General features: G+C 39.0%; 2 protein-coding genes across 4 annotated transcripts in view; one reads left to right on the top strand and one right to left on the bottom strand.

The window, feature by feature from the left end:
* Positions 1-221: 221 nt before the first annotated feature.
* Positions 222-16,358, bottom strand: part of LOC109572011 (zinc finger protein 525-like) — a 31,163-nt gene continuing 15,026 nt past the window's right edge. Inside the window, exons 4-6 of one of the 2 annotated variants that reach the window (XM_070771600.1) lie at positions 4,592-4,682; positions 3,924-3,982; positions 222-970 (exon numbers count right to left, since the gene is read on the bottom strand). In XM_070771600.1, the coding sequence (XP_070627701.1) occupies positions 4,672-4,682 (11 nt within the window). In that variant the 3' untranslated portion in view covers positions 222-970; positions 3,924-3,982; positions 4,592-4,671. Of the gene's footprint in view, positions 971-3,923; positions 3,983-4,591; positions 4,683-6,672; positions 14,770-16,358 lie in introns of those variants that run through there. The other variant, XM_070771601.1, reaches the window with a different exon arrangement.
* Positions 858-16,092, top strand: LOC109572013 (zinc finger protein 610-like). Of its 2 annotated transcripts, XR_011561685.1 has the most exons (6): positions 858-934; positions 2,368-2,709; positions 4,581-4,644; positions 9,753-9,879; positions 10,680-15,344; positions 15,885-16,092. XR_011561685.1 is itself a non-coding variant. In XM_070771610.1 (5 exons), exons 2-5 carry the CDS (start codon positions 2,660-2,662, stop codon positions 15,947-15,949), a joined length of 306 nt encoding a protein of 101 aa, XP_070627711.1. In that variant the 5' UTR covers positions 858-934; positions 2,368-2,659; the 3' UTR covers positions 15,950-16,092. The 2 variants fall into 2 exon arrangements, 1 of the variants encoding a protein (XP_070627711.1); XM_070771610.1 differs by lacking the exon at positions 10,680-15,344.

Consider the following 16,358-nt stretch of genomic DNA (forward strand, 5'->3'; position numbering starts at 1 on the left):
GGCCTAACAGTCTGTGGGAGGAGGAACAGAGAGGGTGGGAAACAAAATGATGCCTATGATCAGACGAGGAAACACAGAAAAGGACACAAAAGGAGAGAAGTAGAAGGACCCAGGGAGACACATAGAGAACAAAGCACACAGTGGTGGCGAAAGCGGAAAACCCAAACCCAGCTGAATATTGAGTTGATTAAATGTGGAATATTAAGTTATGAAGTACTAAGTAGTGTCTCTAATAAGCTATATTTGTTTAAAGTTTGTTGACATGTTTAAATTATGCAGAGGAGAGTGATAGTTGCAAAAGCAGGTGTTTGAGGCATCTGCATTTTCTAATTTTTGCTTCAGATGACTCCATTTGCAATCCCAGGCCTTCCAGAGGGCAGAGACTTAGTTCCAGGTTGTTCTCTTCCCTTCTAAGAAATGGGGACAGAATCTGTGTTACCACAGAGTTCTTTTGAAAATGGCCAGTATTACCAGTACTGTTGCAATCACCCCCTTTGTTCTATGGCTCATGTCAATCTTTTCTAAGTTTGATGTATCCTCACACTTGTTTTAGCTTTAATCTCAGGAACCATTGGATATGTTATAATATTTTTACTGTAAATTTTATTGCTCAGATTACCAGGTTAATATACTTTCTACTGTATTCTGTATTGGAACTATTCTGAATAGACATCAACTCTGTTGTCTGGTAGATAACTTTACTGTGTATGTGGAAAGGATGTTGATCACCTTTTAACACTCAAAACCTAGTTTAACCAGTTTAATATTCAGTAGCTTCTTTCTTGGTTTAACTTATCAGCTCAATTGGTGAGCTCTGAACTGAAGTGTCCAAATAAAACGATTGTTTCCTCTCCGCAGATGTTAAAGGATGGGCTGGATTTGTTACCGATCTGAGTTCTTGGGCTCTACTCAATAGGAACTGATAACAGGCCAGGTGAGGAATTCAGGCAAAGCTTTACTGGGACTTGTCCTGCAAGACAAGTGAACAAGAATAAGAAACATTTGCCCTTGCTTGTTCCCTGATGGGAGGCGGGGTGGTTCCTTAAATGGGGTGGGAGTGGGGGCGGATAAGTAGATCTGACTGGAAGTGTGGCTTAGGTGGTCTGCCCACCTGTTTGGTGATGCTGTGTGCAGAGATCCCATGCAGTATACTGCTTTTGTTCTCAGCACCTCAGAAGTGGCATTTGGGTTTTGGCCTTTTTGTGTCTTCAGTTCAGTCGCTCAGTTGACTCTTTGCAACCCAAGGACTGCAGCACGCCAGGCTCCCTGTCCATCACTAACTCTCGGAGCTTGCCCAAACCCATGTCCATCAAGTCAGTGATGCCATCCAACCATCTCGTTCTCTGTCATCCCCTTCTTCTCCTGCCCTCAGTCTTTCCCAGCGTCAAGGTCTTTTCAAATGAGTCAGTTCTTTGCATCAGGTGGCCAAAATATTGGCGTTTCAGCTTCAGCATCAGTCCTTCCAATGAGTGTTTAGGACTGATTTCCTTTAGGATTGACTCAATGGATCGCCTTGCAGTCCAAGGGACTCTCAAGAGTCTTCTCCAGCACCGCAGTTCAAAAGCGTAAATTCCTCGGCACTCAGCTTTCCTTATAGTCCAAATCTCACATCCATACATGACTACTGGAAAAAACATTGTTTTGATTAGACGGACCTTTGTTGGCAAAGTAGTGTCTCTGCTTTATAATATGCAGTCTAGGTTGGTCATAGTTTTTCTTCCAAGGAACAAGTGTCTTTTAATTTCATGGCTGCAGTTACCATCTACAGTGATTTTGGAGCCCCCTTCACTGTTTCCACTGTTTCCCCATCTATTTGTCATGAAGTGATGGGACCGGATGCCATGATCTTAGTTTTTTGAATGTTGAGTTTTAACCCAACTTTTTCACTCTCCTCTTTAACTTTTATCAAGAGACTCTTTAGTTCTTCTTCGCTTTCTGCCATAAGGGTGGTATCATCTGTATATCTGAGGTTATTGATATTTCTCCTGGCAATCTTGATTCCAGTTTGTGTTTCATCCAGCCCGGCATTTTGCATAATGTACTCTGCATTTAAGTTAAATAAGCAGGGTGACAATATACAGCCTTGACGTACTCCTTTCCTGATTTGGAACCAGTCTGTTGTTCCATGTCCAGTTCTAACTGTTGCTTTTTGACCTGCGTACAGATTTCTCAGGAGATAGGTCAGGTGGTCTGGTATTCCCATCTCTTTAAGGATTTCTCACAGTTTGTTGTGATCCACACAGTCAAAGGCTTTGGTGTAGTCAATAAAGCAGAAGTAGATGTTTTTCTGGAACTCTCTTGCTTTTTCTATGATCCAGCAGATGTTGGCAATTTGATCTCTCATTTCTCTGCCTTTTCACAATGCAGCTTGAACATCTGGAAGTTCGCAGTTCATGTACTGTGAAGCCCAGCTTGAAGAATTTTGAGCATCATTTTGCTAGCGTGTGAGATGAATGCAGTTGTGGAGTAGTTTGAACATTCTTTGGCACTGCCTTTCTTTGGGATTGGAGTGAAAACTGATTTTTTGCAGTCCTGTGGCCACTGCTGAGTTTTCCAAATTTTCTGGCATATTGAGTGAAGCACTTTCACAGCATCATCTTTTAGGATTTGAAATAGCTCAACTGGAATACCACCACCTCCACTAGCTTTGTTCCTAGTGATGCTTCCTAAGTCCCACTTCACTTCACATTCCAGGATGTCTGGCTCTAGGTGAGTGGTCACACCATGGTGGTTATCTGGGTCATGAAGATATTTTTTTGTACAGTTCTTAGGTGTATTCTTGCCACCACTTCTTAATATCTTCTGCTTCTGTTAGGTCCATACCATTTCTGTCCTTTATTGTGCCCATCTTTGCATGAAAAGTTCCATTGATATCTCTAATTTTCTTGAAGAGATCTCTAATCTTTCTCGTTCTATTGTTTTCCTCTATTTCTTTGCGTTGATCACTGAGGAAAGCTTTATTTCTCCGTTCTAGTCTTTAAAACTCTGCATTCAAATGGGTATGTCTTTCCTCTTCTCCTTTGCCTTTCACTTCTTTTCTTTTCTCAGCTATTTTTAAGGGCTCCTCAGACAACCATTTTGTGTTTTTGCATTTCTTTTTCTTGGGGATGATCTTGATCACTGCTTCCTGTATAGTGTCATGAACCTCCATCCATAGTTCTTCAGGCACTCTGTTTATCAGATCTAATCCCTTGAATCTATTTGTCACTTTTTTGGGGGGGGGCGGTGTCTTACTGTTGATAATTTTCCCCAGCTGTGCATGTATGCAGTTATTTTTAGTTCTTTATTGTTTTTTTTGTATTCTGTGCTCAGTATGCATTTGTTCAGGTACAGAGCAGTGCTATAGGGGGGGTCCCAGGTTCCAGCCTTTCTTAGATTGATGTGAAACTTTGTTCCAATAGAGCCCAGTTCATGATGAAGAAATTGTTCAGAGCACATCTCTGTGGGTGACCTTCTTTCTTGTGTTTCTGGAGTAATAACTATTTTTCATTTTATATTTTTTGATTATAATGTTTTTTGGAAAACAGGAATTAAATGTTTGAAATAGCTCAGATGGTAAAACGTCTGCCTACAATGCAGGAGACCTGACTTCGATCCCTGGGTTGGGAAGATCCCCTGGAGAAGGAAATGGCAACCCACTTCAGTATTCTTGCCTGGAGAATTCCATGGACCAAGGAGCCTGGTAGGCTACAGTCCACGGGGTCTCAAAGAGTCAGACACGACTGAGCGACTTCACTCACTCAAACCCATGAAAAAGAAATTTCTCTTGCTCAGGAACATGAAAGTTAATCTGGAATTAGGACAAACCCTTTCTACTTAAGTCTGTCCAGACTGCCACTTCAACCCAGTTCTGCTTACTCAACTCAGACTTTTTCAGGGTAACTTTGTAAAATTATTCCTGCTCTGAGCCTCAGTATACTCACCTGTAACCCACAGTAGACCAATTTGCCTGTATAGTTAAAACTTCAAATGTGTTCCAGTCCTGCAACAGTTACAAAAAACACTTAAGAAAGAAACAGAGGCATAGGCCCAGAGATAGAGGCGTATCTTTTTCTCAGCTTGTCTTTCTCCATCTCTGAATCAGAGGTAAATCATAAATTTGATTGTGTCATCCTTGGCATTAAATCCTTTTACGGTTTCCCATAACCATCAGGACAAAAATCTCAGTTGTTCATTATAGCTCACAGGGAGCTCTAGAACTGGGGTGACCCTCCAGAGTTGCTTCCAATTAACATAAGGGGCAGCTTCCATATCCTGCATCTACCAGTCATTGGATGCTGGCCACCTGCGAGAGAGAACTTGGAGGAGGCAGTTTCCTTGGGCTGAGTGCCAAATGGACGAAGGGTGAGGTAATTGGAGCAGAGTGTGGGTTTCGGCAGCAGGGAGGGGCTTCCTGAAGTGGGTGAAAAACTTACTAATTGGTCTTCCTGTAGAAATTTATTGCCCCTGGATCCTTCCTTTTAAAATTGGCAGCAAAGGACCATCTTTCCCCACATTAAGGTTCACCTTCTGGTATCTTTGTGGCAGAGCAGGGGGGTATGTTGATTGTAAGCATTAAACAACGTATTTTCCTCATACAGAATAATCTTACCTGAAGAATCTAAGAAGAAAAAGAGGAAAGAAGGAAGAATGGAGCTTTCCCAGGTAAAAATCATAGTCTTTGTTGATCTGTTAACTCTTTCCTAAAAAGACAAGATTTGGACTTGTTAAACTTCTCTATCCATGAAGTTTCCTGCCTAAAATATTTAATCACACACAGGGCCTTCCCTGAATCTCCTCTCATCTCCCTGCAGATTGATCTTCACTGTGACCCAGTGACCTAGAACTTAAGGAAGAGTGTCCTTTTAGGTGATCCTCCTGTGAAAGTTTTGTTCTCAGGCGTGGATTGGAGGTGAGAGTAGGCTCTGTGGTGTCAGTGAGGTACGGTAGTAAGGATTGTTCAGAAAACCCTTCTGCATGCCCTTTCAGCTCCATGTAAACCAAAGAGGCTACATATAAGCAATGTACTGGTTGGCCAAAAAGTTCGTTCAGATTAGAAAAACTCAAATGAACTTTTTGGCCAATGGAATACTAATGTAGGTAAATACCCGAGGAGGTGTAGAATGAAAGACTGATGGGGAAACATGCTTTTCGAGATTTTAAAAGTTAAAAAAGTGAATCAGTATGTTTCTGGCTCTAAAATATTTCTGTACACTAGCAATAAACAACTTGAAAGTAAGTAAAAATGCAAACTAGTACAGCCACTATGGAGAACAGTGTGGAGATTCCTTAAAAAACTGGAAATAGAACTGCCTTATGATCCAGCAATCCCACTGCTGGGCATACACACTGAGGAAACCAGAAGGGAAAGAGACACGTGTACCCCAATGTTCATTGCAGCGCTGTTTATAATAGCCAGGACATGGAAGCAACCTAGATGTCCATCAGCAGATGAATGGATAAGAAAGCTGTGGTACATATACACAATGGAGTATTACTCAGCCATTAAAAAGAATACATTTGAATCAGTTCTAATGAGGTGGATGAAACTGGAGCCTATTATACAGAGTGAAGTAAGCCATAAAGAAAAGCACCAATACAGTATACTAACACATATATATGGAATTTAGAAAGATGGTAACAATAACCCTGTGTACGAAACAGCAAAAGAGACACTGATGTATAGAACAGTCTTATGGACTCTGTGGGAGAGGGAGAGGGTGGGAAGATCTGGGAGAATGGCATTGAAACATGTATAATATCATGTATGAAACGAGTCGCCAGTCCAGGTTCGATGCATGATACTGGATGCTTGGGGCTGGTGCACTGGGACGACCCAGAGGGATGGTATGGGGAGGGAGGATGGAGGAGGGTTCAGGATGGGGAACACATGTATACCTTTGGCGGATGCATTTCGATATTTGGCAAAATAATACAGTATTGTAAAGTTTAAAAATTAAATAAAATTAAAAAAAAAAAAGAAAGGAAGTAAAACAGTTGCCTTCACAAGACCATCAGAAAGAGTGAGAATTAATTTAAGGAACTGGAAGATTCATACAATGAAAACTACAAGTATTGATGCAAGAGTTGAAAGAAAAATAAATGTCAAGATATTCTGTGACTGCTGATTGGAAGACTTAGAGTAGTTAAGATGGCAGTACTTGCCAGAGTGTTAGAAAGATTCAGAACAATCCCTGTCAGAGTCCCACCAGTCAATTTTGTACAAATGTGACCCTGGTCCTAAAATTCATTTTGAATAAGTGTGGCTCCCAGACAGCCAAAATAAATGTGAAAAAGAACAGAGTTGGAGGGCAGCATCAAACCATACTACAAACCAGGGGTAAACAAATCTGTGTTTTTAGCATGAGAAGGGTAATATAGATCAAAGTGATAGACTGAGTCCATGAGCAAACCCATCCATATTTCTTTTTTCTTTTTTAATTAATTAATTATTTGGCTGTGTTGGGTCTTAGAGGTGGCACATAGGCTTCTCTCTAGTTTTGGTGCTCAGGCTCCAGAGTGAGTGGTCTTAGTTGCCCCACAACATGTGGGATTTTACTTCCCTTACCAGGGATTGAACCCCGGTCCCCTGCATTGGAAGGTGGATTCTTAGCCACTGGACTCCCAGGGAAGTCCCAGTCTATTCCTCTTTTTGAAAGAATGCCAGAAACATTCACAGAAAAAGAGTATCTGTTGTTTTTTTTTTTTCTTAAAAGAGTAGTCTCTTTAAAAAAATTGAAGTGTAGTAGACTTCACAAGTGTAGATTCACAATGATTTGTCAATGTCTGGTGTACATTAAAGTACATTAAAGTGTGTGTATATATATATATATATATACACACACACACACACACACACACACACAGATACACACACACATTATTTTTTATATTCTTTTCCATTATGGTTTATTATAAGATATTGATGATAGTTCTCTGTGCTGTACAGCATGACCTTGTTATTTATCCATTCTCTATAGAATGGTTTGCATCTGCTAATTCCAAACTTTCAATCCATTCTCCCCATCCCACCTCCCCCCTGGCAACCACAAGTCTGTTCTCTGTTGGCGAATTTGTATCAGTTTGATAGACAGGTTCATTTGTGTTATATTTTAGAATCCACATATAAGTGATATGGTATTTGTCTTTCTCTGAGTTATTTAGTATGATAATCTCTAGATGCATCCATGGTCTTGCAACTGAAATGGCTTCATTCTTTTTATGGCTGCATAGTATTCCATTGTATGTATGCATGACATCTTGTTTAGCCATTCATCTGTCAGTGGACATTTATGTTGTTTGCATGTCTTGGCTATTGTGAATAGTGCTGCTTTGAACATAGGGGTACATGTATCTTTTTGAATTATAGTTTTGGCCACATATATTTCCAGGGAGTGGGATTGCTGGATCATATGGCAACTCTATTTTTAATTTTTTGAAGAACCTTCATACTGTTTTTCCATAGTGGCTTTGTCAGCTTACATTCCTACCAACAGTGTAGGAGGGTTCCCTTTTCTCCACACTCTCTCCAGCATTTCTCATTTGTAGATTTTTTAACAATGACCATTCTGATCAGTGTGAAGTGAGGTACCTCATTTTTAGTTTTCATTTGTATTTTTTTTGATAATTAATGATGTTGAGTGTCTTTTCTGGAGAAGGCAATGGCACCCCACTCCAGCACTCCTGCCTGGAAAAATCCCATGGACAGAGGAGCCTCGTGGGCTGCCGTCTTCAGACACGACTGAAGTGACTTAGCAGTGTCTTTTCAAGTGCCTTTTGCCCATCTGTATGTCTTCTTTCACGAAATGTCTGTTTTGATCTTCTGCCCATTTTTCGATTGGGTTGTTTTGTTTGTTTTTGAATTGTGTGAGGTATCTGTATATTTTGGAAATTAAGTACTTGTTGGTTGCATCATTTGCAGGTATTTTCTCTTGGTCTGTAAGTTGTCTTTTTTCTTTTGTTGATGGTTCCCTTTGTTATACAAAACCTCATAAGTTTGATTGGTCCCATCTGTTGATGTTCACTTTTACTTCTATTGCTTTGGGAGGCAGACCTAAGAAAAATAATTTTTTGGTTCAGCCATGTTATAGTATGTATCAATACTGCATTCCTTGTCACATCTAAAGTGGGCCTCTTGTAGGCAGCATATGGTATGCTCAAGTTTTTCAAGCCAGTCTGTCACTCTGTGGCTTCTATTGGAGCATTCAAGTCCATTGACATTACAGGTAATTATTAATAGATAGGTATATACTGCCAATTTAAACCTGGTTTTCAGTTGATTCTGTATTTCTTTTTTTTTTTTTTCCTATTTCTCCTTTTGCAGTTTGATGATTTCCTATTATATTATGCTTGTGTTCTGTTCCTTTTGGTTTTTGTGAAATAGTTTTTGATTTATAGTTATCCTGTTTTTCAAGTATGTTAACCTCTTCCTGTATCTACTTTCTTTAGGCTGATAGTCATATAGGCTTAAACACACTTTTTGTTAAAAAAATTAACAAATCTACATTTTCTCCTGGATTGGAAGAATGAATATGGTTTAAATGGCCAAACTACTCAAATACATCTACACATTTAATATGATCCATATCAAATTATCCATGACATTTTTCACAAAAGTAGAACAAATAATCCTAAGAAATCAGACAAAAGGTTACATTTTATACTATTCTACTTATATGCAAATATCCCAAAGAGGTACATCTGTTGAGATAAAGCATTAGTGGTGTCCAGGGACTGATAGCAAATGGGGAAGAAAGAAACAACTGCTGAATGGGTAAAAGATTTCCTCTGGGGACGACTGAAATATTTTTGAACGAGAAAGAGGTGATGTTCAACATTGTAAATGTACTAAATGTCACTGAATGGTCCTTTCAGTTCAGTTGCTCAGTCGTGTCCGACTCTTTGCGACCCCATGAATTGCAGCATGCTAGGCCTCCCTGTCCATCACCAGCTCCTGGAGTTCACTCAAGCTCACGTCCATCGAGTCAGTGATGCCATCCAGCCATCTCATCCTCTGTCGTCCCCTTCTCCTCCTGCCCTCAATCCCTCCCAGCATCAGAGTCTTTTCCAATGAGTCAACTCTTCACATGAGGTGGCCAAAGTACTGGAGTTTCAGCTTTAGCATCATTCCTTCCAAAGAACACCCAGGACTGATCTCCTTTAGAATGGACTGGTTGGATGCCCTTGCAGTCCAAGGGACTCTCAAAGAGTCTTCTCCAACACCACAGTTCAAAAGCATCAATTCTTCTGTGCTCAGCTTTCTTCACAGTTCAACTCTCACATCCATACATGACTACTGGAAAAACCATAGCTTTGACTAGATGGACCTTTGTTGGCAAAGTAACATCTCTGCTTTTGAATAGCTATCTAGGTTGGTCATAACTTTCCTTCCAAGGAGTAAGCGTCTTTTAATTTCATGGCTACAGTCACCATCTGCAGTGATTTTGGAGCCCCAAAAAATAAAGTCTGACACTGTTTCCACTGTTTCCCCATCTATTTCCCATGAAGTGATGGGACCAGATGCCATGATCTTCGTTTTCTGAATGTTGAGCTTTAAGCCAGCTTTTTCACTCTCCTTTAAAAGTGGCTAACTTTGTTAATATGAATTTCACCTCAGTTAAAAAAAAATTGGAGGATTGTAACTTGCTCAGAATTATCTTATATAGATCACTCAGAACATTCATTCCAGCCAAGCCAGTCCTTACACGTCTGATTCTGTAAGACTGATTTTCAGAACTTTCTCCCTATTCATTTGGTGAAATGTTTCCTTTCAGGGACTGTTTACATTCAAGGATGTGGCTGTAGAATTCACTCAGGAAGAGTGGGAATGCCTGGATCCTATTCAGAGGGCCTTGTACAGGGATGTGATGCTGGAGACCTACAGGAACCTGCTCTCCCTGGGTGAGGAAAACGTCTCTGTTTGTAATTTTTTCCCATACAAATGTTCTCTCTGACCTTAGGTAACAAATTTCCAGAACATTTATTGTACACTATATATGTATATTTTTGCCATATAATTGTACTACATGAAATCCCATAGTTGAGATTTCAGACAGTTTTCCTTAATTCTTAAACTTTATACATGTGTGTGTTGATCTGAGCCTGATATTTCAAAAGTCAGTGCTTCTCAAGATACTTTTTACTTTGCCTATCATGTGTTCCTTCTGGAATGAAAAAAAATTTTTTTGTACTTACTCAAGAGTCTTTTAGAATTCCAGAGACTATTATTTTGTATAATTGTGGTTATTTATTAACTTACTTGCTAGATTTATCTTTATTTATGAAAATGTATCAATTATTGTGATGTATAGATTTGTAAAAATATTTTTTCTTGCATCATGTTCACATGTGATTACACAGTATTATAAAGATTAGGGATTAGGGAAGACAGTCTCGAATCTCAATTATGATTTCATGCCTCCAGTTCTGTAAGCCAGTACGTAGACAGACTTTCTACTTATGGAGTATCATTTAATTATCCAAGTTATATGGCAAAAAAGTGTGCGTTGTACATTGTATGTACTTGAAATTTTATTATCTGAGATAAGAGAAAACATTAATGCTGGAAAAAGTATAAAAAGAAAACTAAAAGAACTGTCATAGTGTTTGAAGACCATGATTGAAGAACTTTTGTGGTCGTTGTATTATTTTTGTGTAAGTGTCTAATTCAACATGAAATATTTTCCAACTCTGTGTAATAGGAAGCTATTCTGCCACATTTGCAGTCAAGGAATTATCATCCCCAAAAGAGGACATCAGTAAAGGAGAATTATGCCACCTAATGACATTAGAGAAAAATGAAACTTATGGCATCAAGGATTTTGACCTCAAGGAAATCTGTGAAAATATGCAGGAGAGTGAGAGTGAGTGGGGATATGATGCAAGAAACGACAAAGAAGTGCTTTTGACCCACAACAAAAATCTCAGTCAGAAGGAAGATCAGGATAATAAATCCTTAATTAATTTTCCTCAGAGTGTTTCTGTAAGAAGTAATACATATGAATATTTCACGCACGACAAGCCATTCATAAGAAATTTGTTAACAATGAAAGATAACATAATCATCGCTGGACACAATATAAAGTGTTTGGACAGTAGAACTGGAGCAAGACTGCAGGCACAGGTGGCTGAACTGCAGAGATTTACAACTGAGGAGAAAATGTATGGAGGCACTCAACTTGAGAAGTCAGTCAGCAATGGTTCCTCAGTTTCCTCACTTCATCTAATTCCTCCTAGTGTGGAAACCACTGTGTTATCTGCACAACACAGGAAAACACACACTGGAGAAAAATCTTACAACTGTAATGACTGTGGGAAGGCCTTTAGCAAAAAATCAAACCTCACAAATCACAAGAGAATTCACTCTGGACAGAAACCTTACAGATGTAGTGACTGTGGCAAAGCCTTTAACCACCAGTCCCACCTTATAGCACATCAGAGAGTGCATGCAGAAGAGAAAGCATATAAATGTGGTGTCTGTGGCAAGGTCTTTAGTCGAAATTCACATCTTGCAAATCATCAGAGGATGCACACTGGAGAGAAACCTTACAAATGCAATGAATGTGGCAAAGCTTTTACCCAATTTTCACACCTTAGCAGACATCAGAAGATGCATGCTGGAGAGAAACCACACAAATGTAATGAGTGTGGCAAGCATTTTACCCAGCGTTCAAACCTTATGGCACACCAGAGAATTCATACAGGAGAAAAACCTTTTAAATGTAATAAATGTGATAAGGCTTTTATTGAACGGTCACAGCTTTGGGGTCACGAGAGAACTCATACTGGAGAGAAACTTTACAAATGTGATGAGTGTGGAAAAGCCCTTACAAGACATTCATATCTTACGCAACATAAAACCATCCACACTGGAGAAAAACCTTACAAATGTAGTGAGTGTGGCAAAGCTTATACCCAGTTTGCAAGCCTCACGAGGCATCTGAAAATACACACTGAAAACAAACATATGCCTCACACATATGGAAACGCTTTTATTCAAAGCTCAAAGTTAAAACAATTCAGACAAAATTTCTGCATGTATTCCAGCCCTACTCAGCTAATGGGACTCTATCAGGGTGGAAAAACACATACAGATGCCCAGCAGACACATGAAAAGATGCTCAGCATCATTAATCATCAGGGAAATGCAAAACACAAAGTCAATGAGATCCCACACTATAGTTAGAAAGACAATAAATAACAAGCATTAGCAGTGCTGTAGAGAAAAGGGTACTCTTGGGCCTTGGTGCTGGTATTGTAAATTGGTGCATCATTTATGCAAAACAGTATGAAAGATTCTCAGAAATTAAAAAACAAAAAACCTATTATGTGAGCCAGGTTTCGCACTTCTGGCCATTTACTAGCAGAACAGAAAAACACTAATTTGAGAAGATATAGGCACTCTTAATATTCACTGTAGCATTATTTCCAATAGCCAAGATATGGAAGCAACCTAAATATCCATTAATAGATGAAAAATTAGAGGATATGTGTACAAGGCGCACACACACACACACACACATACACACAGGAATATTAGCCATAAATAAAGAAGTCTAGCCATTTGCAACAACATGGATGGATCTAGAGGATTATACTAAGTGAAAGAAGTCAGATGTAGAAAGACAAATACTGCATGATCTCCTTATATGTGGAATATAAGAAACAAAACACAGTGAAAACAGCTTCATAGATAATGAAGAACAAATGCCTGGTTGTTGCCAGAAGGAAGGGTGGTGTGGTTCCAGGTAAAAGAGATGAAGAGGACCAAGCCATACGAACTCCTAGGTATTTATATATGTCATGGGACTGTTACATCCTGTGTAAGGAAGATGTTTAAAAATATTGTGATGACATAGAGGATAGATGGCTACACACATCATTGTAATTGTTTTTATAAAGCAAATGTTGCCTCGTGTGTGTAGTACAGCTAAAATGAACAGTTACAATCAATTATATTTCAATAAAAGAGATTCAACCTTAGAGAGAAACCATACAAAACTAATGTATATGATTTTTAATATTTACTTGATTGAATTTTTGTTATTTATACTAAATCTGCAGACATCAAAAGGACAATAAGGGACTGTTAAAAATACTCTACATGTATATACTTGAAAACATATGTGAAATGGTAAAGGTAAAAAGAAAAGTGAAAGTGAAGTCACTCAGTCGTGTCCAACTCTTTGCGACCCCATGGACTGTAGCCTACCAGGCTTCTCCATCCATGGGATTTTTCCAGGCAAGAGTACTGGAATGGGCTGCCATTTCCTTCTCCAGTGGATCTTCCCAACTCAGGGATTGATCCCGGGTCTCCCACATTGTAGGCAGGTGCTTTACCGTCTGAGCCACCAGGGAAGAACCTACCCTAAATCACACATGTGAAACAGATCATTTGAATGAATACTTTGAATTACAGAATTAATGTGTAATTTTTATCTGTGGAGGGATTACATACTACAGTATGAAATACAAGACTATCCTTGATTATAACGAGCAATGTCATTCGGATACCTGCCAGAACAGCCTTTCTGTTTCTATTCATCACTGTTCATTCTGTTCATTATCAGTTTCAGAGACTCTTAAGGACAAGATTTGGGGTTTGAGGATTGGAGGACTATTGTATATGATGCTTTAGGTCACTAACCATTGCTCTAAAAAGAGCAGTGTTTAAAAAAATTTTTTTAATAGATGACATCATTATTTTTTGCTAAGGTGTTTATTTACCTTTTTAAAACCATCATTCCCTCATCCCAGTTTTATAATTGACATATATCAACTTTAAACTGTACAGCAGAATGGTCTGATTTACATGTATTACGAAATCATTGTTTACTTAGCATCCATCATCTCATATGGGTACAATAAAATGAGAAAAATAATTTTTTTTCCTTTTAATGAGAACTGTATTGTTTAAAATACTTTATTCCACACTCTTGATGAATTACCTTCAAATACCTTTGAGAAAAACTTTATATCATAAACTCAAATCAGTAATGTCTAAATGTAATTTCAGATTATCTATACATTCATTTTGAGGGTAGACAGTTTAACTTTAAAATTATAATATAGCTTAGCTCTTTTCTGTGTTCTTTATCTTGGAATGTTTTGTCAAATGTGGGTAACAAAGCCTGTAAGACATGAAGACATTGGGATTTAACTTTTACCTGAAGTATTACCATGTTTGCAGTATTTCTTAGGGCATTTTGTAGGATGTATATTCTGTTTAATATGAATTGTATATTAAGTAAAGCTAGATTATCAACTATCAAATAATGTCATTCCTACACTCACTAACTTTTGTGGCAATATCTGTTTCTTAACATCTACTGCAAGTATATGTTCTCACATTCTTACATGTGAAAGATATCATATGCAGGAATTGGTAATCATTTGAAATATGGTAATGTTTGGATAGGGTAATTAGTATATTCAAATATTTTCACATACAAATAAGCAAAATGTCTTAGCATGGCACACACGAATAGAAGATATATCCTTACATTTGTAAAAGATCTAGTGAGTAGGATAGATTTTGGGATCTTTATAAGGTAGTTTACTCTGTATTATGCAATATTGCTAGCTCGTCATGGTGACAAGAAAGATATTTCAGCATGGAGTTGATAGTGGAACTTTTCAGCAAACACAGATCAATAGGAGAAACTGACTATAGGTATTCATGAGTCCATTTTGTTCCTGATGAGTTTTGTTTTAATAATTTAAAGGCAGCAAAATGGGCATATTCACAAGAAAAGGATATTTCCTCAATGGCAATAGATTTTTAAACGTCTCCTGTAATATTAAGAAACAAATGTAAATTATTAGTGATCAAAAATGTGACAATACAGTGATGTCATTTGACCTGTGTATATATATTAAACCCTATAAGTTGACTGTCCCCTCAAGTCCTCTCTGCACAGTTGTTAAAGGATAGACTGTATTTGTTACCGACCTGGGTTCTTGGACTGTTTAATCAGTAGAAATTGGTAACAGGCCAGGCAAAGAATTCAGGCAGAGCTTTATTGGAACTCCCTTGGACTGCAAGGAGATCCAACCAGTCAATCCTAAAGGAAATCAGTCCTGAATATTCACTGGAAGGACTGATGCTGAGGCCAAAACTCCAATACTTTGGCTACCTGATGCGAAGAACTGACTCATTGGAAAAGACCCTGATGCTGGGAAAGATTGAAGGCAGGAGGAGAAGGGGATGACAGAGGATGACATGGTTGGATGGCATCACCAACTTGATGGACACAAGTTTGAGTAAATTCTGGGAGTTGGTGATGGACAGGGAAGCCTGGCGTGCTGCAGTCCATGGGTTCACAGAGTTGGACACGACTGAGCAACTGAACTGAACTGCAGCACAGGTGAGAACAAGAAACAGGTGACTTACTCGCTCCCTGAGGCTGGGTGAGCTGGTCTCTTAAACTGGGTGAAGATGGGGGCAGAGTAGGAGCAGATTGGGTGGGTCCCCCTAGCTGGTCTGCCCAACCCCTTGGTGGTGCTGTGGGCGGGGGACCATGTTCAGTACCCTGCTTTTGTTCTCCTCACCTCTGAAGTGGCAGTTGCAGTTGGGTTTTGGTCTTTTTGTATGTTATTCATAATTTGTCACAGCTGTGCACATAAGCAGTTATTTTTAATAGCTTATGGTTTCTTGGTACTTTAAAAAAACTTTTAAATATATTTTATTTAGTTATTTTTGGCTGCACCCTGGGTCTTCTTTACTGCTTGGCTTTTCTCTAGTTGCAGTGGGTGGTGGGAGCTACTCGCTAGTTGCAGTGCACAAGTGGAGAAAGAATCTCAGTGAAATAATTTAAAAATACAGAGTTGCACAAACATAGCTGCTGATGTGGAAAACACTGTAAAGGGGTCAACTTAGAAATAAGCTCAGTCATTTCTTGTTCCAGGTGCCCTCTTCTCTGACCTCTACTCCATGCCAGTAAAAGGAAAGGAAGGGGTAACCTGCAACTGAGTGAATCAAGTCACTGCCCCCACGGAATAAAAACTGCAAATGGAAGTTATCTTCTCAAATAATTACAAGATGCACAAGACCTATAGACACGTGTTTTGCAATTCTCACTCTCATCTGTATGATTTAAACAAATTTTAAATGTACTAGATTCTAAAAACACAACTCCTACATCACAACTTAATTATCCATATCCAAACAGCTGGAGCCAGTTACCCACTCCCTCTACCTGTACTACCAGGTTATTCCATTCCATTCACCTTACCTGTCTCCCTATTCTATCCCTGTGTCTCTTTTTGCTCCCATCTACCCTCCTGCTGTTTCTCCCCTCCTAGTTCTTCCCTCACACCTGTTCTGCCCCACTCTTCAACTTATTCCCCTCCCCTCTTGCACTCTTTTTCCCCAACCTGAC

This window comes from Bos indicus, chromosome 18, assembly GCF_029378745.1.
Source record: "Bos indicus isolate NIAB-ARS_2022 breed Sahiwal x Tharparkar chromosome 18, NIAB-ARS_B.indTharparkar_mat_pri_1.0, whole genome shotgun sequence".
Classification (NCBI taxonomy): Eukaryota; Metazoa; Chordata; class Mammalia; order Artiodactyla; family Bovidae; genus Bos; species Bos indicus.